This window comes from Trifolium pratense, linkage group LG5, assembly GCF_020283565.1.
Source record: "Trifolium pratense cultivar HEN17-A07 linkage group LG5, ARS_RC_1.1, whole genome shotgun sequence".
Classification (NCBI taxonomy): Eukaryota; Viridiplantae; Streptophyta; class Magnoliopsida; order Fabales; family Fabaceae; genus Trifolium; species Trifolium pratense.
Window position 1 is genome coordinate 15,584,612 of NC_060063.1, and position 23,650 is coordinate 15,608,261.

General features: G+C 37.5%; 2 protein-coding genes across 3 annotated transcripts; one reads left to right on the forward strand and one right to left on the reverse strand.

Annotated features, from left to right (window-relative positions):
- Window positions 1-681: 681 nt before the first annotated feature.
- LOC123883880 lies at window positions 682-5,662 on the reverse strand. Of its 2 annotated transcripts, none has more exons than XM_045932823.1 (5): window positions 3,196-5,662; window positions 3,030-3,115; window positions 2,859-2,951; window positions 2,373-2,768; window positions 682-2,298 (listed from the first exon to the last, which is right to left on the reverse strand). In XM_045932823.1, exons 1-5 carry the CDS (start codon window positions 4,844-4,846, stop codon window positions 1,216-1,218), a joined length of 3,309 nt encoding a protein of 1,102 aa, XP_045788779.1. In that variant the 5' UTR covers window positions 4,847-5,662; the 3' UTR covers window positions 682-1,215. The 2 variants fall into 2 exon arrangements, with proteins under 2 accessions (XP_045788779.1, XP_045788780.1); XM_045932824.1 differs by having other exon boundaries at window positions 683-2,298; window positions 2,379-2,768.
- A 10,277-nt stretch (window positions 5,663-15,939) lies between these two features.
- Window positions 15,940-22,856, forward strand: LOC123886106. Its single transcript, XM_045935446.1, has 3 exons — window positions 15,940-16,033; window positions 20,323-21,897; window positions 22,009-22,856. The coding sequence occupies exons 1-3, from the start codon at window positions 15,940-15,942 to the stop codon at window positions 22,854-22,856; spliced, it is 2,517 nt and encodes an 838-aa protein (XP_045791402.1).
- The last annotated feature ends 794 nt before the right edge of the window (window positions 22,857-23,650 follow it).

Genomic DNA, 23,650 nt, shown 5'->3' on the forward strand with positions numbered 1-23,650 from the left:
GCTTGTGGTTCTCACCAATCAGGCCATAAGATGAAATGGCTTTTAGTTCGACAAGGCATGTACTGGCCATCTATGTTGAAAGATTGCATAGATTTTGCTAAAGGTTGTCAAGACTGTCAAAAACATGCAGGAATCCAACATGTACCTGCAAGTGAATTACATTCGATAATAAAACCTTGGTCATTTAGAGGTTGGGCATTGGATTTAATTGGTGAAATAAAACCAGCATCATCAAAAAATCAAAAGTACATAATAGTTGGTGTTGATTATTTTACCAAATGGATCGAAGCTATACCTTTGCCCAATGTTGATCAAGAAGAAGTTATAAGTTTTATCCAAAACCACATTATTTACAGGTTTGGAATCCCTGAAACCATCACAACTGATCAAGGTTCAGTGTTTACTGGTCGAAAGATGCAAGAATTCGCCAGGCAAACAGGGTTTAAACTTTTGACTTCGACACCTTATTATGCACAAGCAAATGGTCAAGTAGAAGCTGCCAATAAAATTATTATTGGATTAATTAGAAAACATATTGCTCAAAAGCCAAGAAATTGGAACAAGACTTTAAACCAAGTCTTATGGGCGTGTAGAAATTCCCCTAAAGAATCAACAAATTCTACTCCATTTCGACTAACGTATGGTCATGATGCTGTGTTACCAGTAGAAATTTATGTGCAATCTATCAGAATCCAAAGACAAATGGAGATACCAACTGATCATTATTGGAGTATGATGTTCGATGAATTGGTTGATTTAGACGAAGAAAGGCTAAGAGCGCTTGATACTTTAAGCAGACAAAAAGAAAGAGTAGCAAAGGCCTATAATAAGAAGGTTAAATCAAAAACCTTTGACGTGGGGAATTTAGTTTGGAAAGTTATTTTGCCTATGGACAAAAAAGATAGAGTTTTAGGCAAATGGTCTCCAAATTGGGAAGGACCTTTTAAAATAATACAAGTATTTTCGAATGGTGCATATGAAATAGAAGAATTGACTTCAGAAAAGCGAACCTTGAATATAAATGGTAAGTATTTGAAAAAATATAAACCAACACTTTTAGAAGTTAATATTAGCACAGAATAAATATTCGAAACGAAATTGAAATGGCATAAACGAAGTAAAAGTGCCATAAAAGGCAATTGTCAAGGTTACAAACCAAATAAAACAAAACCAGATAATTGTTCGAGAAATAAAAACAAAACATCAAAAGAAAATCTAAGACAAACACTTAGATTTGAAATCAGCATAATGGTCCTTAATAAGGCCAACTTCGACAGTCTGGATCTTGATTGCGTCTTCGAGAGATTTGATCTCTTCTTTGATCACAGTGGCAGCACTGAAGTGGGAAATACCTTCCTTCGCAGCTTCGCGAATAGATTCTTGAGTGGTGGCAGCAACAGCTTCTTCAATCTTTACACGCTTTGCTTTCTCTTCAAGAATCTTTTTCTCTCGATCAGCAATCTCAGCTCGAAAAGAATCTATTTCTGCCTCCCACTTGGAAATATTGTTGGTACATTCTTGAATCCCAAGACCTGGTTGCTGAACTTGTGCTTTCATTTGGTCAACTTTTGATTGGGCAGCCATGGCCTTCTCAAATAATGCATCATAAGCAGCCTGTTGACCAACAAGTTTCTGAGAGTTGCGTTTCAGGTTTTGCACTGTGGTAGCAAACTGGTCCAAGATCGATTCGAGCTGGATAACTTTTCTCAAGGTTTCGAGGTCAGTTTGAGGATTGTGCAACTTGTTCAAAAAGGACTTGTGCTTGAAAGCATTAGCAGGGTGTTCCTCAACTGATGCCAAGATGTCTCCATTGATGAAATCCGTATATAGCTTTGAAATCAGAGAGTCTTGTCGAACAGAAGAATTGATTTCTGAGTCTGAAGCAGTTGAATTACTAGGTCCACTCGAACTTACGGGATCAGTAGTTGTTTTAGAAATCAGAAGTTTTAGAGCAGCTTCAGGATCATGAATTTGCAAGGAAATGAATTCTTCTTCAGCGAGCCCTAGGCTGGCTGACAGCTTCGATGTCGAAGTTTCAGGTAGCAATTCTGATCCACCAGCCTCTGCTTCTTTTATGGCTTCAGAATCAAAGTCTTCTTCCTCTGAGGAAGATTCATCAGCATCGACCTCGACTGTTGGATTTTCGTTCCATTCCTTGAAAGGAGAAGTCTTGTTATCAATCTCTGCAGACATAGGAGGCTCTGATTGATCTTGACTAGGCTCTGGTATGACTTTTTCAGAAATAGTGGTCTCACTATCTTTGAGAGTATCACCACTAGACTTGTTCGATAGGATGTCCTGAAAAACAGAATCGAATATGAGGGAATATAACTTTACTTATTATAAATCAGAAAATGCAAGTAAAGTAGTACAAGTACCTCTGGATTGTTGTCTTGCTGGGGCATGTTGTCCGATTCTTTGAGTGTAGCATCAGGCATAGCAGCATCTTCTTGAACTTCAGCGTCAGGGATAGGCTCTTGTTGTTCATTCGAGATCGAAGGAGATTTAAGGTTGGTTGCAGAAGGATCACTTGAGGACTTTGATTTTTTATGTTTTTTATCCCGGGTTCGATCCTCTGAACTTTTCTTTCCTTCTTTCTTCTTTTCCTCTTTCCTCTTCGCTTTCCTTTCCTGCTTCTCTCTCTTTTCTTTCATCTTCTTTTCTTTCTCTTCAGTAGAAAGATTATCAGAGGTAGTTTCTGGGATATTTGTTTCAATAATCACAGAAGGCTGGCCCCTCTTTCTCTGGAAACTTTGTTCTTCTTCTTCCTGCAAATAGAAGTCGAAACAAGAAGTATTCGAATTAAGGGATTTGAGTTGAGAGGAACTTTGGAAATAATTTAGAAAAAAAACTTATACCTCTTCTTCGTCACTGACGACTATTGTGTTAGGTTTTGGCTTCTTCGATGGGCCAGTCTCAGTGGAAGGGACGTTGGTTGGTCTTTTACGTGCCTAGAAGAAGTGGTTTAGAAAAGTAAAGATTTAACTTAGAATGTTTCAAAGGAAAACAAGTTTCGATTCAATATGTACCTTAGAAGGCTCTTCAGACTCAACTGCCTTCGATGTTGTTTTTTCTTTAACTGTCTTAGCAGATTCTGCAGCTTGTTTTTTGGTAACTAGGAAACATAAGCAAAAGTTTAAATCGAAACAATATGGGAATATTTGGTAAAAGAAAGTGCATATATAGACAAGTTACCTGTAGTCTTGACTTGCTGTTCGATTCTCTTTATCTGAGGTCGAGTAAACCCACTCTCCAACCTCGAGATAAGCACTGCATCTCCTAGGTGTTTGCTGTCGAAATATCGCCTCCACCAGTTGGCAAACTCTTGTGTACAGTAGTAAGAAAGGTTGAAGTCAAATGGCTCGAAGCCATAAACGTTATCACGACTAATCTTCATGTACCTTTCATACAAAGTGGAAGTCACAGTTGTCCCGAGCACGATGTTTTTCTTCCTTATATACATGCTCTTTGGTCGAAGCTGTGAAAAGCCAAACTGTCTAGAAACCAAGTTCGGTTGATACCCAATTAATGCATATTCAGAAGATAGGGTACCAATTCGAATTGACAGGATGGTAGGATCTAAATATGCTGTCCAGGTTTCATTTATTTCCTCCTCAGCATTAGGATTCAACACTGGTATCTCTTTGACGAACCAGGAGGGGCCAATGGTTCTCTTCACAAATGGAGCGTGTTCAGGCTTGAAGTGGTCGATGGCTAAGAAAATTTTCATGTACTTCATGAATAGCTGTTGAGAGTTCTGTTCAAGGGGATTAGGTTGAAGCCTTATTAAGCGAGTACCTTCGATTTTCCTTTTAGCTATCGAAGCGTGATGTTCAGTGGGAATGAACAAACCAAGTTCTTTTTCAAAGGTGGCATTTAACCACAACTGTAATAGCCACATTGGCCCAGCAGCTTGAAAACATCCATCTGGCGCAGCTTTCTTCGATTTCGACTTGGCAGGAACTAAACCTTTCAGGTTATCACAAACTTCCCCAATCGACTCATACAGGGTTGCCAGCAGAAGGCGTCCTAAGGCAAAATGGCATCCTTCATGTATTTGTACAGCCATAGGTATAAATTTCCTAGCAATTTGGAGAGATCGAGAACAAAATACATAATGGGATAGCCATAGAGTGAGAAAGGCCACATGTTCTTCATCTGAGACTTCTTCATTCTCAGGTCCTGAATGTTTGAGGATAAAGGCAGAAAAGGCGTTTTCTTTGTAGTTTAAAGTGATGTTATCACTAACATCATCAGGGCTGTAAGTTTTGCCAGTGGGTCTTAACCCTGTGATAGCTGACACATCGAACAAGGTAGGTGTCATCATACCACTTTTAAAATGAAAGGTGTTGGTAGATTTTTCAAAGAAATGCATCGCAGCAATGAGCATTTCAGGTTGGTATTTGGGTCCTATCCTAGAAAACTGTATTAACTCAAAGATTCCGTAATCTTTCCAGAATTTACCAAAGGATTGCTCTATTCGATCAAGCCAAGTAAGGTAAAGGCTATTTCCGTAATAAGGATGGGATCGAAAGGGTTTATAATTTGTCAGCATATATTCAAAGTTATAGGGTTTGCTATCAAAGATTCTAGGCTCGCAGGTTTCGAGACATGGAAATATCTCGTCTACTTCCCTAGTCAAATTCATATCATCTGGAATCGGACCACCAAAAGCATAAACATTGTTATCAATAGCAAAGGGAATCATTACCTGACTCTCCCAGATTTCTCGGTGTTCTTTGCTGCCTTTGGGTTCTGGAACATACTTCGTTCCATCATCAGCAACGGAGAAACCGCTCCATTTTCCAGCAAAAGGAACTTGAAACTTATTAGATGAAGACGCCATGAAAGTTCTTGGGAAAACGAAGGAAAAGATGTAGATCTGAGATCTTGAAAGATGCGAACTGAAGAAGGTGATCAAAGATCCGGTAAGTTCAAATTTGTTTTGAATCTTTGATGTTTCAAGATTTGGAGAAAGATTTTGAGAGATTTTGGAGCGTGAAAAGCTTTGAAAGAAGTTGGAAAGGTTTCAACTGAAGTGACAGAGCTCTATTTATAGGCAATCTTGGATTAAGACAAAATTTAATTAAAAAGATAAATGCTGAAAAAGCGCTTTTTGTCTATTCCGATTCAACTTCTCAGGCTGACGCGTGTCCCACTACTCAAAAGGATGCAGAACGTGACAGTTTTGAAAGAAGTGAAACGGTTATCTTCTTAAATACCATGACATCATCAAATCGAAAGAAAAGGAATGGCATTTGGAAAGAGGTACTTTGAAAAAATGCCAATCTCTTATTTCATTCGAGTCATTCAAATCGAAATAGGCATTTTTGGGGGCAATTTGTTATCCCATATTTTAGCTCAAGGTAAAATATGTTATAATCTCCAGTTCCAAAGACATTTATTGCTATAAAAAAACCTGTTGAGATGGCTTTAGGTAGCCTTAGTCTTTAATGTCTTCAAGAACAAGAGAATCCTAATGGAAAAGCTTCATAGCTCGAGACTGAAAGAATCTGTCGATGGAAGCCAATGAATCGAAGTAGTCAAGAATTGTGGACTTAGAGCAATTTTTATCATTTAAGGGTGATTCGACTTCGACGGTTACAACGGTTTACAGGCCTTGGTTCATTTCAAATGCAAAGGACGCGTGGCTGAAGTTTAGTAGTTTAACGTTAGGATAGACGTTGCTTAATTTTCTATAAATAGAAGTATATGTAGTCGAAGTAGGGGTCACAATTCATTTACACAAAATCTCAAACACTCAAAGTATCCATGTTAAAGCGAGAAACGAGTTATTCGAGAAAGATGTATGAATCGGTGAACCTTTACATTTTCTTTGTAACTTTTACATTCTAAATGCAAATTTACTTTTTCATAAGTCTTTATTTTCTTAAGGCGTTTACCAATTCTGCTTTTTATTGGTTCCCTCGTTCGAGTGAACTTGCTTTAATTGCATTTAACATATGTTTCAGAAATTAAACATATTGTTCTTTTATAAAATAAGGATGTCTTCAAAAATAAACTTCCAAGTTTCCTTTAACAAAATGCATAAACAATTGTCCCGAGATTTACTAGTTGATCTCTCAAGTAATTAATTTAAACTAGCGGTTGTTTACCAAAAATCAGTGTAAACACATAGGTATAAATATTAGGAGTAATATTTATACTGGATTGACCCGCTATGAGAGTACTACATATAATGTTATGCAAGATGTCATAAGTTGCTCTCATGGTGATAGTGGTGTATACCACCCTCCGACCTGAAACCACTATGGACCCTAAATGTAGAGTCAGGTACTTTGTTGCTGATCAAACGTTGTCCGTAACAGGATAACCATAAAGACAGTTAATGGGTACTTCACAAAGCATGCTTAGGGACATGAGTGACCTAGATGGAATTTGCCCGTCCTGCATAACAGGATAAATGTCTAAGGGCCCAATATTGAATTGAACAAGGGTGACACAGTGTATGCCTTGTGTTCAATATAGACATAGGGGCCAAAGGGTAATTATACACAAGATATTTATCACGGAAAAAGGTTTGTCAGATCACGTGACATTCTTGTGACTTGGGTAGCAGTGATGTGTTGCTAGATACCGCTCACTGTTTATAATATTAAGATTAATATTATTGCCAACGTCATAAGAACCTACAGGGTCACACACATAAGGACAGTTAGGACGGAAAAAATAAGTAAGACTTGTTAGAAAGGGTGCGATTAGTAAAAGGCGGTTATTGGGCTTATGAAGACCAAAACCGTGTGACCCAATTGACCACACAAGAAACTCTATAAATAGAAGCTTGTGTAGTTCAATTGTGACACTGCTCCTTCACAACCGAATTTTAGAGAATAACCCTAGTTCTCTGAAACCCTAAACCGCACTCCCAAAAGCCTTCATCTTATAGCAGCTAGCACTGAAGGTTGAAGGAAGCTGTTCGTGTGTACCGGCTAGAGGTGCTGTCATCGTGTGGTGCTTGTGATCGTTAACCAAAGCAAAGAGTTTGCTGTTTCTGTTTCGCCAAGGTAACAATTCTATCACTGATTCATTCCAAGTTCGTAATGATCTAAGGAAAGGAAATCCAAAAAATTTTAAATTCCACTGCTTTCTATAAGTATGATTTCCCTTCAGTGGTATCAGAGCCAATTACGAAACCTTGAATCGGATTGTTTTGTTTACTTATGTTTAAATTGTTTAAACATGTTTATGATTAAATTGCGATTCTGTTTAAACATATTTGAATCAATTAAATAATCAAGTAAATTAAAATTGGCATCGTGTTTGGTTTGTTAATGATGATCCAATTTTGTTGAGCTTCGGAACCGTATCTGGTGAAGCATCACGAATGGGTGATTATCTGTACAAATAGTAACATGATTAATGGGTCCTATATTAATGGGTTGCTATGGTAGTAACATGATCAATCGGTCATGAATATATATATATATATATATATATATATATATATATATATATATATATATATATATATATATATATATATATATATATATATATAATTGTGATGTGATTATATCAAATGTTGATATGATGAACAATCATCTAATTAAATAGTCATGTGCTTGGTATATGTTGTGATGATTAGTGTTTGATACTTCGGAACCGTATCTGGTGAAGCATCCACTAAATCACCATAACGATTACACAATCACCGTACTATTGAGAGGATGAACGCTCAGTCACATTAGGGCTCATTATGGTGCAAGTGTTGTGCCGTTATGAGGTACCGATTAGGGTTTGCAAGATTTCCTTTTAAATTTGTTGGATATTTGAATTGGCTTAATTTTGCTAAAACAAATATACTAACAAGATGTTGGAAAACATGTTACAACATCATATTTATTCAAGGAAATCTCGCGCATTTATAAGAGCATCTGCTATTTATGGAAATCCACTTAAAGAGCACGCTCAATGGAGATTTGATCTGATCAGGAGCTTTAAGGATAAGACAAACTTAATGGAATAGCTGGATGACTTATCCTATCATATAAAGTCCTTTAAACACTTTTAGAAAGTCTTGATATATCCTTAATGAAGATTGAAAAAGTATCAGATCATCCTTTTATGATTCTCAAGGAGCGTCTGAGCATTTGTGAAGAAAGAGGAGCGTGCCTAATCATTATATATACGAAGACCAAGCTCAAGACTAAGTATCTCAATTGAAAAATATTAGTTCACATATTGAGTCTTTGTTGAGTCTTTTATTATTTGATTGTAATTCTTGCTCGTGGATTCTATAACACGAGTTAAGAAGTAAGTTTATTAGTTTAAGGTTGCTCCTAAGCTTTGAAGTACGGAGTTTACCGTGTGTGATTCACTTGAAGCTTTTAAGCAAAAGTGAAGTGTTGTCTTGACAAGTTGTCACCACATCTTTCCCAACATTGTATAATCAACACAGGTTGTGTTGTGTGAGTGGAAGTGAGATGGGATCTCATGTCTAGGAGTTCCTAGGCAGAAGTTGCATGAGTAGTGTCGAGGTTATAAGGCGTAAACCAGGGGTTTGCTGGAGGTCTTAGTGTAAGGCGTAAATCCTAGGGTTTGCTGGAGGTCTTAGTAACTAGAGCTATTAGTGGATTTCCTTCCTGGATTGGTATCCCCCAGAGTAGGCAGTTGGCTGAACTGGGTTAACAATTACTTGTGTCATTTATTTATTTTTCTGTCAGTTTTTATATGTTATATAAGATGTGCCAACAATAGAAAACAACATTGTTCACAAAGTAGTTGTTGGGACATCTTAGGCAACATCATTCTAGTGATACCAGAATTTCAATTGGCATCAGAGCAGGCACCCTGTTCTGTTATTTTGGGTGAGCTCCAGGGAGAGTACTTTCTGGTACAATGGATAAAGAAGGAGGGTCAGTGTCTAAACCCCCCTTACTGACAGGTCCTGAGAACTATGATTATTGGAAATCTAAAATGGAGGCTTTCATAAAATCAATTGACAGCAGGACATGGAAGGCTGTGTTACGTGGATGGGAACCACCAATGGTTCTTGACAAAGATGGCAATAAAACTAATGTCAAGAAGCCACATGATGAATGGACAAAAGATGAGGATGATCTAGCACTTGGCAACTCCAAAGCCTTGTATGCAATCTTCAATGGTGTGGATGCTAATATGTTTAGGCTTGTAAAGAGATGTGTTACTGCTAAGCATGCCTGGGAAATTCTGAGAAAAGCTCATGAAGGAACATCAAAAGTTAAGCTGTCTAAGCTCCAGATGCTCAAAACCAACTTTGAGAATCTCAGAATGAAGGAGGAAGAAACCATTCATGACTTTCAAATGAATGTGCTTGATTTTGCAAACTCATTTGATGTGCTTGGAAAACCTATCTCAGATGAGGAGTTAGTTGGAAAAATACTCAGATCTCTGCCTAAAAGATTTGATATGAAGGTAACAGCCATTGAGGAGGCTCACGATCTCTCCAGCCTGAACTTAGATGAACTCATAGGATCACTTCAGACCTATGAAATTGGCTTGAACAGGAGGAATGAAAAGAAAGATAAGAATCTAGCCTTTGCCTCAAAAAGCACTGCTGATGACTTACAAGTTGAATCTGAAAGTGAAGAAAGCTTAGCTGAGTCCATGGCTATGCTTGGGAGACAATTCAACAAGTTGATGAAGAAAGTAGATCAAAGGGCCAAGCCAAATGGTCGATTCAACAACAACAAACAGTCCAGCTTTCAGAAGAAGACAAATGAAGATGAAAGAGGAGTTAGGTGCCATGAATGTGAAGGTTTTGGCCATATCAGACCTGAATGTCCAACCTTTCTAAAAAGGCAAAAGAAGAGTCTTGTGGCTTCATGGTCTGATACAGATTCAGAGGAGGAAGAATCTGCCAAATTTGTTAATGCTCTAACAGGGGTATGTGTATCTGACTCAGAATCATGTGATGAGGAGGTAACTTATGAGGAACTAGCTGCAACTTACAAAGATCTTCATAATAGAAGTATAGAAGTTTGCAAAGCATTGGAGAAACAAAAGAAGATCAATGGCAAACTACAAGCTGAAAGAAATGACTTACTCATGAACATTAATAATCTCAACATTAAGGTTGAAGATCAGAGTAGTCAAATTCGACAGTTGGAAATGGAGAAGTCTAACCTCCTGTGTAAGGTTGCTGAACAAGGTGAAGAAGTGACCAAGTTAAATGCTGACTTGGATCAAATCACAAAAGTAGCTAAAATGATGACCAAAGGTACTGATGCCTTTGAGGAAATGTTACAGAGACAAAACTATGGGAAACCTAAGCCCATTGGTTTTGAACATGAAAGAGTAAAGCAGCAGATGAAGTTCAACAATGCTACTGTACATACTCCAATCAGCAGTACGTTTGTGTCAGGAGGATTGTCGCGACATCTGATGGGACATCCTATGCCCAGGTTCTATAACTGGACATGCCATCATTGTGGTAGGAAAGGACACATTAGGCCCTTCTACTATAGGCTGCACGGATATCCAAGGAGAGTTCATCAAGAAAGCTATACACCTGCTTTTCCTAATATTACAACCAGAATGGAATGGAGAGAAAAGAAGAAGATCACGGGTCTAATAGCTCATACATCCTTGAGAGCTTCTTCAAGAGAAACTTGGTACTTTGATAGTGGCTGTTCTAGACACATGACAGGTGTTGAACACTATCTTGAAGATTTGAAGTCATATGCTTCCAGCTTTGTGACCTTTGGAGATGGGGCCAAAGGAGAGATCAAGGGAGTTGGTAAACTTGCAAACCATGGCTTACCAAAGCTAGATAATGTGCTGCTTGTAAAAGGGCTTAAAGCAAATCTTATCAGCATAAGTCAACTTTGTGATCAAGGCATGAAAGTCAACTTCACAAAAGCTGAATGCCTAGTTACAAATGAGCAAGGAGAACTATTGATGAAAGGAGTAAGGTCTAGAGACAACTGTTATCTCTGGATTCCTAAAGAAGAAGATGTATCCACATGTCTTATTAGCAAAGAAGATGAGGTAAAATTGTGGCATCAAAAACTTGGCCACCTGCACCTCAAAGGCATGAAAAAGGCAATAGCTAAAGAGGCAATCAGAGGACTTCCAAAGCTCAAAATAGAGGAAGGGAGTATATGTGGAGAATGTCAGATAGGGAAACAGACAAAGATGTCGCATCCAAAGTTGCAACATCTTACCACAACAAGGGTACTGGAACTGTTGCACATAGACCTGATGGGGCCAATGCAAGTGGAGAGTCTTGGAGGAAAAAGGTACGCGTTCGTAATGGTAGATGACTTTTCAAGGTTCACATGGATTGAATTTCTGAAAGACAAGTCTGAAAGTTTTGATGCATTCAAAGAACTTTGTCTTCAACTCCAAAGAGAAAAGAACTCTGCTATTGTTAGAATACGAAGTGATCATGGTAAAGAGTTTGAGAATGCAAGCTTCCTTGAATTCTGCATCTCTGAAGGAATCAAGCATGAATTCTCAGCTCCAATCACACCACAACAAAATGGTGTTGTTGAAAGGAAGAACAGGACAATACAAGAGTCAGCCAGAGTAATGTTGCATGCAAAACATCTTCCATATCATTTCTGGGCTGAGGCTATGCATACTGCCTGTTATATTCACAACCGTGTCACACTCAGAACTGGAACCTCTACAACACTATATGAACTGTGGAAAGGCAGAAAACCAACTGTCAAACACTTTCATGTGTTTGGAAGTAAGTGTTACATCCTAGCTGATAGAGAGCACAGAAGAAAAATGGATCCTATAAGTGAAGAAGGATTATTTCTTGGGTATTCAACAAACAGCAGGGCTTATAGAGTTTACAACCAGAGAACCAAAGTAATAGTAGAGTCTATCAACATTGTGATAGATGATATGACATCTGCTAAAACATCTGACACTGAAGATGATGTTGCAACAACTTTGCCAACATCCGAAGAAGAAGTAGCAGAGAAAGAATCAGATTCAGATGATGAATCAACAATTCCTACACCTGGTCCTGTTAGTAAAGCTCCTTCAATTAGAATACAGAAGAACCATCCCAAGGACCTCATCATTGGGAATCCTAACCAGGGAATTGCTACAAGAAGGACAAATGAAGTAGTTACTAATTCATGTTTTGTTTCAAAAATTGAGCCAAAGAATGTAAAAGAGGCTCTTACTGATGAGTTTTGGATAGAAGCTATGCAAGATGAACTAACTCAGTTTAGAAGAAGTGATGTGTGGGATCTTGTCCCTAGATCCAATGGTGTTAATGTCATAGGCACAAAATGGGTGTTCAAGAACAAGTCAGATGAAAATGGTGTTGTAACAAGAAACAAGGCAAGGTTAGTGGCTCAAGGGTACACTCAGGTTGAAGGACTTGACTTTGATGAAACATTTGCGCCAGTTGCAAGACTGGAATCTATTAGGCTACTTCTTGGTATAGCATGCATCTTCAAATTTAAGCTGTACCAAATGGATGTCAAGAGTGCCTTTCTTAATGGGTACCTACATGAAGAAGTTTATGTGGAGCAGCCAAAAGGTTTTGTAGATCCTGCTAATCCTGACCATGTGTACAAGCTGAAGAAGGCTCTTTATGGACTGAAACAGGCTCCAAGGGCCTGGTATGAAAGGCTGACAAATTTTCTTGTTAGTCAAGGATACAGAAAAGGAGGCCATGACAAAACCTTGTTTGTTAAAGAACAAGAAGAGAAGCTGATGATTGCCCAAATTTATGTTGATGACATAGTATTTGGTGGAATGTCTGAAAAGATGGTGCAACATTTTGTACAACAGATGCAATCAGAGTTTGAAATGAGTTTAGTAGGTGAGCTGACATATTTCCTTGGTCTGCAAGTCAAACAAATGGAAGACACCATATTTGTTTCTCAAAGCAAGTATGCGAAGAATATGATCAAGAAGTTTGGAATGGACACTGCAGCACACAAGAGAACTCCAGCTGCTACACATCTGAAGCTAACCAAAGATGAGAATGGCATTGATGTTGACCAAAGCCTATACAGGAGCATGATTGGCAGTCTATTGTATCTTACAGCCAGTAGACCAGACATCACCTTTGCTGTGGGTGTTTGTGCAAGATATCAAGCCAAGCCAAAAATGAGCCATCTTGTACAAGTCAAAAGGATTCTGAAGTATATAAAGGGCACCAGTGATTATGGGATTCTGTATTCCCAGACCAAGAACTCAACCTTGATAGGGTATTGTGATGCAGATTGGGTTGGAAGTGCTGATGATAGAAAAAGCACTTCAGGAGGATGCTTCTTTTTGGGTGATAATTTAATCTCATGGTTCAGCAAGAAGCAGAATTGTGTGTCTCTATCTACTGCAGAGGCTGAATACATTGCTGCAGGTAGCAGTTGTTCCCAGCTAATGTGGATGAAACAGATGTTGAAAGAATATAATGTCGAACAAGATGTTATGACATTATATTGTGATAACTTGAGTGCAATTAATATATCAAAAAATCCAGTTCAACACTCAAGAACCAAACATATAGACATCAGACATCATTTCATTAGAGACCTTGTTGAAGAAAATTGTGTGGAACTTAAGCACATTGGTACAAGTGAACAGCTAGCTGACATTTTTACAAAGGCGCTTGATGCTAATCAGTTTGAATTTTTTAGGGGCAAATTGGGAATTTGCCTGCATGAAGATGCATAGCAGTTACAGCAGTTGAGGCGTGCAAAAGGAAACCGTTTTCTCTCCCATCAATTAATGCACGCTAATTTAGGGAAATCATTACAAACTTCCCTTAAATGTGTCATCACACGCATTCAATTACTTTTCTCCCAAAATCTAGCTTTTGTCCGTAAACCCTATTCTCACACTTCTCTCATCAAACTCCATCTGTTCATCTTCTCCAACTTCAAAAACCTTCATCCAAACATGTCTGAATCATCACAAACTACAAAGTCCGGCCGTTCTACTCGATCAAAAGCAAAAATCGAACCATCGAAGATCATCAAAGACGCCGTTCCTGTTACAATTGTTCGTGCTTCCAAATCCAAAACTCAATCTAGTGTTGCTGAGAAGAAGGTAAAGGGAAAATCAGTTGAAAAGATGAAAGCTCCAAAAGTAAGTGACAATACTTCCCCTTCTATTGATAAATCTGGTAAAGGAAGTTCTAAGAAGAAGAGAAGGGATTATAAGTCTAGAATTCCTCTTTCTATGTCTGATCTGGTTTTTGAATCGAATGTTAAAACATCTGAGCAAACAACTGAAGTAGAATCTCAGAACCCTAAATCTGTGTCTGAAGTTGTTGAAACACTTATTTCAATTGCTGGTAACCCTAATCAAGATAATTTGGGATCTGATGCTGAGAAGAGAGATCTGAATAATATGCCTGTTGATACTGAGATGGAAGACACTCCTACAGAGGTTGAGCCTAATATTGCTGAGAAATCACCAACAATTGCTGAGATGGTGGCTGAAAAATCAACCCCTGTTGTTACTGAAGAAGTTGTTATGAAGGATGTTGAAACATCTTTGAATGAGAATGAAGAAGTTGAAACTGCAACTGCTGAGGAAGAACCTGTGAAGGAAACTGTTGCTGAAAAGGATGTTGAGACAACTGCCACAACATCTGAGTCCACAGATGAAGAAACTGGAACTGCTGATGAGGGTACTTCTGATAATGAAGGGGACACTCAATCTGAAGAAAGTAACCAGTCCATCTCTACAGATGAGCAAGAGGTTGAAGTTGACAAGCCTGCAGAAGCTGAGAAAGAAAAGGATGTAGTAGATGTTGATGATTATGTCACCACCAAGACTGCTGTAAAACCTACTGGTGGTATAACAAAAAGGTTGAGAAGCTGTACAGGGAAGGCTGTGGCCACTGCAAGCAAGACTCCTGCACCAAGAGTGAAAACAAAAGGTGTTGGACCAGTCAAAGGTTGGAGTAAGGTTCTCTCCCCTCCTGCCAAGAAGAAGGAGACACTGAAGAGAAAGAAGGAGTCATCCAGTGACTCAGATTATGATGCTGCTGAAGATGTTGCTAACATCTCATCTCCCAATCCTAAGAAGGCTACTGCAAAGAAGGTTCCTCAAGGTATTGAAGAAGCCCCCTGTGATAACATCTCCTTCCATCGTGCTGCCTTTGCACTGAGATGGGATTACATCTACCAAAGGAGATTGGCTATTGAAAGGGAACTGACCAAAGATGCTCTCAAATGTCAAGACATCTTTGACTACATCAAGGAAGCTGGTCTGATGAAGACAGTTTGTGACTTCAGTCCCTGCTATGAGCTGCTGGTGAAAGAGTTTCTTGTGAACATCCCTGAAGAATGTGATAACCCACTGAGCAAGGACTACCACAAAGTTTTTGTCAGAGGTAAATGTATCAATTTCTCTCCTGTTGTCATCAATGAATACTTAGGTAGGTCTGTAGAACCTAAGGCTGAATTAGAAGTTGCTAATGATGTTGTGAGTGCTGAAATAACTGCTGGTAAGGTTAAGGTCTGGCCCACAAAGAAGCTGATACCCACTAGTAAGTTAAATGTCAAGTATGCCATCCTCAATAGGATAGGGCCAACAAATTGGGTGCCAACCAAGCATGCAACCAATGTTGCTACAAACCTGGGTAGATTTATATATGCTGTAGGAACCAAGTTTGACTATGACTATGGGACCTTTATTTTTGATCAAACCATTAAGCATATTAGATCAACTGCTGTGAAGATGCCAATATCATTTCCATCTTTACTATGTGGAATTATCTTGGCCCAATATCCAGACATCAAGGTTGTGACTGACACACCAAAGAAGAGAGAATCTGGTTTTACTTTTCATCATAAGCTTTTTGGTAATCACAATGTTACTGAACATGTTGGGACATCTGCTGCTGGAGCTGGTGTTATGACCAAAAGAGAGATTATTGCTGGTTTAAAGGTTCAATGTCAGGAGATAGATAAACAGCAGGCTGAGCTTGAGGAAAGGAAGAAAGTGTTCTTGAAGATGATTGAAGGATTGGAAACTGATGAAATACCTGTCAAAGCTAGTGCAAATGTGACTACTGCAGGTGAACAAAACAATGCAGATGAGGAAGAAGGTTATGATACTGCTACAGATGAGGATGAAGCCTCTGACAGTAGTGATGATGAATGATTTTGTAATCTGTTTAATATTTTACTGTACTTTGTTTTTTGGTTTGTGGGTGTATTTGTGCCCTGGATTTTAGCACCTTCTGAGTACATGGTCTATACTTTTAATTCTGCACCTTGGATACTTAACTTTCCTGTTTTGGCACATTTTGTGGCTAAAAAGGGGGAGTAGTACTTTGATTTGTTTGTTTCTGCTACATGTTGTTGTGTCTTTTGTTATGACATGTTTTTAAGTAGCAGTAAGCAAGTATTCAGGGGGAGTAAAAATTTTACCCTGAGATGATGCACAAGCTGATGAAGTCAGGGGGAGTTTGCTACTGAATGGATGCTGCCCTGATGGACGAACAGGTGCTAGAAGATGTGCTCCCATATGTCACAACACCTTTGATGACATATGACATATGATATATGTTTTGCTCTGATACCACGTTTTATTTTGCTCGAGGCTGTTTAATGATAACTCCGCTGCTGCTGCCTCTGATGCATATATTTTCACCTATGTGAAATTTTGTTTAAATGATGCTCTAACATTCCTTCTTTTGTGTGACCATGGTGATTTGAAGGATTGCGCTTTTTATATCTCTCAAAGGTAATGGCCTGAAATTGTTTTAGCCAAAAATTGCCAAAGGGGGAGATTGTTGGATATTTGAATTGGCTTAATTTTGCTAAAACAAATATACTAACAAGATGTTGGAAAACATGTTACAACATCATATTTATTCAAGGAAATCTCGCGCATTTATAAGAGCATCTGCTATTTATGGAAATCCACTTAAAGAGCACGCTCAATGGAGATTTGATCTGATCAGGAGCTTTAAGGATAAGACAAACTTAATGGAATAGCTGGATGACTTATCCTATCATATAAAGTCCTTTAAACACTTTTGGAAAGTCTTGATATATCCTTAATGAAGATTGAAAAAGTATCAGATCATCCTTTTATGATTCTCAAGGAGCGTCTGAGCATTTGTGAAGAAAGAGGAGCGTGCCTAATCATTATATATACGAAGACCAAGCTCAAGACTAAGTATCTCAATTGAAAAATATTAGTTCACATATTGAGTCTTTGTTGAGTCTTTTATTATTTGATTGTAATTCTTGCTCGTGGATTCTATAACACGAGTTAAGAAGTAAGTTTATTAGTTTAAGGTTGCTCCTAAGCTTTGAAGTACGGAGTTTACCGTGTGTGATTCACTTGAAGCTTTTAAGCAAAAGTGAAGTGTTGTCTTGACAAGTTGTCACCACATCTTTCCCAACATTGTATAATCAACACAGGTTGTGTTGTGTGAGTGGAAGTGAGATGGGATCTCATGTCTAGGAGTTCCTAGGCAGAAGTTGCATGAGTAGTGTCGAGGTTATAAGGCGTAAACCAGGGGTTTGCTGGAGGTCTTAGTGTAAGGCGTAAATCCTAGGGTTTGCTGAAGGTCTTAGTAACTAGAGCTATTAGTGGATTTCCTTCCTGGATTGGTATCCCCCAGAGTAGGCAGTTGGCTGAACTGGGTTAACAATTACTTGTGTCATTTATTTATTTTTCTGTCAGTTTTTATATGTTATATAAGATGTGCCAACAATAGAAAACAACATTGTTCACAAAGTAGTTGTTGGGACATCTTAGGCAACATCATTCTAGTGATACCAGAATTTCAAAATTTAAAAGATTATGATTTGAAATAGTGTCAATATCAGATATGATCTTTTGAATTTATATAAAAGATTTGCATAATTTTAGCTTTATTTGTTTTGGAAATAATAAAGCCAAAATTTGGACCAGATTTAATTTTAAATTTAAAAGATTATGATTTGAAATAGTTTCAATATCAGATATGATCTTTTGAATTTATATAAAAGATTTACATAATTTTAGCTTTATTTGTTTTGGAAATAATAAAGCCAAAATTTGGACCAGATTTAATTTTAAATTTAAAAGATTATGATTTGAAATAGTTTCAATATCAGATATGATCTTTTGAATTTATATAAAAGATTTGCATAATTTTAGCTTTATTTGTTTTGGAAATAATAAAGCCAAAATTTGGACCAGATTTAATTTTAAGTTTAAAAGATTATGATTTGAAATAGTTTCAATATCAGATATGATCTTTTGAATTTATATAAAAGATTTGCATAATTTTAGCTTTATTTGTTTTGGAAATAATAAAGCCAAGAATATGGACAAGATTTCCTTTTAAATTAAAAGATCGAGATTATCTTTAAAATTGTTTTAAAAGATATTATTTTAGCAAATATTTGATTTGCTAACCTTTTAATTTACTTGAAATATGCCAAGTTTTAATTTTATTTATTTAATTAAGAAGTGCTAATAATAATAATAATAATAATGAAGTATGTTTGTTGTTATTGTTATTGTTTTGGTAAATATTATGGCCTTAGTCTTTTATTTTAAATTTTGGAATTTTAAAATACGGCCTGCGTGTCGTGCCTCTCTCTTCTATTCTATATGTACATTCTCTTCTCATCCAATCCCTCGTATGTAAAACGAGTTTCTTATTTATGTAATGTAATTAGAATGACAAGGAGACAATAGGACAGGTGACGTTAAAGCAACCATGGAAGTCAAGCTTGGAGAAGCAAGGTCGTTCCTAGGGTTAGTTTAAGATTTTCTCATTGGCTTGAGAAAATCATTGCGTTAGGGGCCATAATCATGTCACTTTTACTTTGTATAATTGTTATGCATGCTTGAATGATTGGAGTGCGAATATATGTGATATATAAGACGTGGTGAGGTGAGATCAAACTAATTAAAATTCCCTCAAGGTTAATATTAAGTTTATGCTTTCCGTATTTTAGAACTCGTCAAGACTAGTGTCAAATATTGTGGGTTCGTCCAACGCGAAGTGCATGTTTTACATTAGTAAGGCGCGATGGGATAAAAGTAATATCCAATTTCTAAAATATCGGGTTGAACTTAACTAAGTGATGACTTCATGTCATTTCTATGTTCTTTTAAGCAAATGCAAGCAAACAAGTAGTTTTTACCATATTTTAGTACAATAATACAAGGAATTGCATTGAGTTTTAATGTTTCTCGGATTGGAAGAAGGGAATCAAATTTGGTGTTATTGCTGTCAACGAAGCCTGGCTCAGGAAAACCAAGCCTGGCTCAGAAAAATCTTATTTTTCTGTCTGAGCCACTGCCTGTTGCGCCCAGCTTGGGCAGAACCAAGCCTGGCTTGGCACGAAAACTGCACTATAAATTGGAAACAGTTTCTCATTTTAGGGTTACGAAATTCTGGATCAAGAACTGACTTTTGACGGCTATTTCAGAGGATCAAAGAGGCATTCAAGCAAGGATTCAAGGGTGGAAACACATCTAATCCCTTCTTGTAATGATGATTTCTTTCACTCATGTTAATGTAATTTCTTATTTAAACATGTTTGGCTAAATCTTTATGATTGATTCTTAGGGGATTCTAATTACTTTTGATCTTGAACAATGTGATTGTCATTTGATATGATGAATGAATTACGAAGTTAGTTTCTATTGATTATTCTTTATGCTTAATGCTTTATATGATTTGGCCAATTGTATGATGATTTCAATCATTTGTTTTACTATGAAAATAGGAATGAATCATCGATCTAGGAATAATTGATCAATTGACTTTCACTTAAGACATTTTGGATTGTTAATTGAGATTTAAAAGATTAAAGTTTTTATTCCTCAATTGATCATCGATCATCCTAAGAAATTAGGGATTAATGATCAAAGGAGAGGATTATGTTACCAAGATATTGGGCATGATCAATTATGTTTAATCTAATCATGAAACTAAATTGAGTAATTTGTTATCATACATGAAATTACCGAGAGAAATAGTAATTGGATGAACCAAAAGGATCAATCGTTTTTCTTTATCAATTTGAATTTTAAGTCATTTCTTAAGTTTATGATCAAAACTTTGAACCAAGCAAACTCCCCCCTTTGTTACTATTATATCAATTTTCTTAAGTATGCCTTCAATTTCCATTTGAATTACAACAATCCCTGCGGAAAGAACGATTTATTATACTACTTGACGGCGATTTAGTACACTTGCTAAATTTCTATCAAGTTTTTGGCGCCGTTGCCGGGGATTGTTGATTGATTCAACAAGGCAATTGGACATTACTTAGTAAAATTCACTATTTTTTATTTTTGTTGCTTTTCTCATAAAAAAAATACAAAAAAAAAACAAGTTCTAAATTTTATTTTCTTTTTCATTCTTGTGTAGTGCAGTTGCTTCTAAAGGTATTTTCTGGTTGTTTATGCAAGGTAGGAAGGTAGTTAGAGAACTTCTCTTTGACCCTGAGATCGAGAAAACAGCTAAAGCAAACAGAAAAGCGGCGCGATTAGCTCGTGAAGCTGCTCGGTTAGCAAGTGTTGCACCAAACATAAGTGAAGAGGAGATTTCTAGTCCAGAACATTCGGACAACGAAGCCAACATCCCCATCATGGCTGCTGATCCACCGCCTCCTTTGAGAACATTAGGTGATTATGGCCAGAGAAACAATGGAGAGCTGGCAAATTTGGGATTTCAACCGAGAAACCCAGTTTCATTTGAGATTAAAAATTCTGTGCTAAGTGCACTCAAGGAAGACCAATTTTCGGGTTCGGAGTCACAATGCCCCAACCTTCATCTACAAAAGTTCTATGAGGCATGTGATTATACCGATCCTCCTAATATTTCAGAATCTGCAAAGAGGTTGAGGCTTTTCAAGTATTCTCTAACTGGAAGAGCAAAAGACTGGTTGGACACTATACCACCAAACACCATCAACACTTGGCAAGAGCTGGAGGTAAAATTCTTAGAAAGATACTTCCCCATTCACAAGTACCTTGAGAGAAGGCAGGACATAACAAGCTTTGAGCAAGGGGACTCTGAAACATTGTATGATGCATGGGAAAGGTTTAAGCTGAGTTTGAAGAAATGTCCAAAGCATGGTATTGACAGTCATGCTCAAATGCAGCACTTTACTCAAGGATTAAGGCCTCAAACCAGAATGTTTTTAGATGCATCAGCAGGTGGCTCTCTGAAAAATAAGAATGAAAATGAAGCTAGAGAATTGGTTGAGAATATGTCTCAAAATGAGTATAGAGTTCAAAATGACAGAGGTGCGAAGAAAAAGGGTGGTATGCTAGAGCTTGATACACAAACTGCTCTTCTAGCACAATCCACTTTGATGAATTCTCAAATGGCAACTATGTTGAAGCATTTCACTAATACTCCAAATTCCCAAGCGCAAGTAATGGCAGCTCAAGATTTGAAATGTGATTTTTGTGGGCAAGGCCATGCCAACGGTGAATGTTTTCCTGAAGGTTCAGAAGAAGCTAAATATTTGGCTAATTTCAAGAGAAGCAATCCCAATCATAACCTGTACTCTAACACTTATAATCCGGGTTGGAGAGATCATCCAAATTTTGGTTGGGGAGGAAATCAAGGGTCTTCTCAATCTCAACAACAATCATCTTCACAGAATTCTCAACAAACAAAACCGTCTCAGCTGGAAGATACTCTTACTCAATTTATCAAGCTGACTCAAGGAAATTTTGAGGCAATGAAGATGAGCCAAGATCAGATGAAAGCCAATCAAGATCAGATGAAAGCCAATCAAGACATTGCCAACAAGAATCATGAAGCTTCAATTAAAAACCTTGAAAATCAAATGGGTCAATTGTCAAGACAATTTGCAGCTACTCAAAATAATGGTTTTGAGGGGTCTACAAAAGATAATCCCGGCCATGAGAGTTGCAAGGCTATTAATTTGAGGAGTAGAGTGGTTCCTTCACCGGAAGTTGTGACAAAGAAAAAAAGTGAGTCTAGTGTTGAGAAAGAGAAAGAAAAAAATAATGTTGAGGGAGAAGTTGAAAATAATGTTGAGGGAGAAGTCGAAAAAGAGTGTGAACAACTAGTTGAGCCTGAAGTTGAAATTGAGGAGTTAGTTGAAAATGAGAAAGAGAGTGATGAGAAGAAAGTTGAAAAGAAGAAGGGTAAGGATGTGGAAGAAAAAGAAAATTCAATCCATACCAAATTGCCATATCCGCGCAAGAAGAAGGCAAAGGCAAATGATCACCAACAATTCAAAAAGTTTATGAAGATGCTTCATGATCTCCAAATTAATATTCCTTTTGCAGAAGTGTTGGAACAAATGCCGGTTTATGCCAAATTTATGAAAGACCTCTTGACAAAGAAGCGGAAACCTCTTGATGACGACACGGTTGATATGACTGAGGAATGTAGTGCTATAATTCAAAAGAAGCTTCCTCAAAAGAAGAAAGATCCAGGAAGCTTTACTATACCATGTTCTATAGGCAACATTTCTGTCGGTCGAGCTCTATTTGATTTAGGAGCAAGCATCAATTTAATGCCGTTGTCCATGATGAAGAAGATACCGGGGGCGGTTGCTAAACCTACAAAGATGCAACTCTCTTTGGCCGATCGATCAATAGTGCATCCATATGGCATACTTCATGATGTATTGGTAAGGGTTGCTGAATTTGTGTTTCTGGCGGATTTTGTAATTCTTGATATGGAAGATGATGCCGAGGTAGAACCGTTGTTATTGGGTAGGCCATTTTTAGCTACCGGTAGAGCATTGATTGATGTCGAGATGGGAGAACTTATGTTGAGAACACATGGAGAGCAAGTCATGTTCAATGTGTTCAAAGCTATGAAACACCATGATGATGAACCACAATGTTTCAAAGTTGATGTAATTGAGGAAGTGGTGGAAGCAGGGACGGATCCAGACATGAAAATCTGGTGTGGCTAAAATCTTAAAGAAAATTTAATAAAATAAAAACAAAAATAAAGAAACAATGAGCATAAAAAAGATAATGTATTAATTAAGGTAAGAAAAAACACAAGAAACTAGCAAAAAAAACACAAGAACCAGGCCATACACCAGAAACATAAAACAAAAACAACTGCATCAGAGACAGAAACTGAAGCGCACAACACAGACCAAGGATCATACTAAGTTGAATCATAAGTTCATAACATATAAAATATGAATCCAGAAAATATAAAGGTGAAATGAAGGTTTTTAATTTTAGGGTTTGGAAATTGGAAGCAAATTAGCAACACGTACTTTTTGTTGACTGTTGTTATGGAGGACGACGATGGTGGCTATGGGGTCGGGGAAGGTGGACGTGGACGGCGCCGGCGATTATGGAGGACGAAGATGTGAAGATGAGTGGCAGTGAAGAGGAAGAGAAATACTCGTGCTTTCTTTTGTTCTTCTATTATGTCTTTTGTTTTTTTTTCTTTTCAACTTTTCTCTTTCACTATATATATTTAAAAAAAAAAAAAGAAATTGAAAAAACTAGTGTGGCTTTAGCCACATACAGCCCCTAAGTGTGTCCGTCCCTGGGTGGAAGATGTCTTAGTTGAAGAAACACCATCCCTACCATTAGAAAGAGTCATTGTTAATTCTATTGATGATTTGGAAGATGAATGGGACAAGGAGATTGAAATTTGTCTCCGTCAACTTGAAGCATGCAAGGTAGAAGAGACTCCAAAATATTTTGAGAATGTGTATGCGGTAGTAGAGAAGGAAAGTGTTGG

Bases quoted from the DNA above. Each gene is read 5' to 3' on its own strand.
- LOC123883880 (XM_045932823.1), bottom strand. From the start codon at position 4,846: ATGGCGTCTTCATCTAATAAGTTTCAAGTTCCTTTTGCTGGAAAATGG. The intron at 3,116-3,195 runs GTAACTTGTCTA...TATGTTTCCTAG, and splicing joins ACAGCAAGTCAAGACTACAG to TTACCAAAAAACAAGCTGCA. The intron at 2,299-2,372 runs GTACTACTTTAC...TCTGTTTTTCAG, and splicing joins ACAACAATCCAGAGGTACTT to GACATCCTATCGAACAAGTC.
- LOC123886106 (XM_045935446.1), top strand. From the start codon at position 15,940: ATGATTGAAGGATTGGAAACTGATGAAATACCTGTCAAAGCTAGTGCA. The intron at 16,034-20,322 runs GTTATGATACTG...TGTGTAGTGCAG, and splicing joins CAATGCAGATGAGGAAGAAG to TTGCTTCTAAAGGTATTTTC. The intron at 21,898-22,008 runs GTGAGTCTAGTG...TTGAGCCTGAAG, and splicing joins AGTTGTGACAAAGAAAAAAA to TTGAAATTGAGGAGTTAGTT.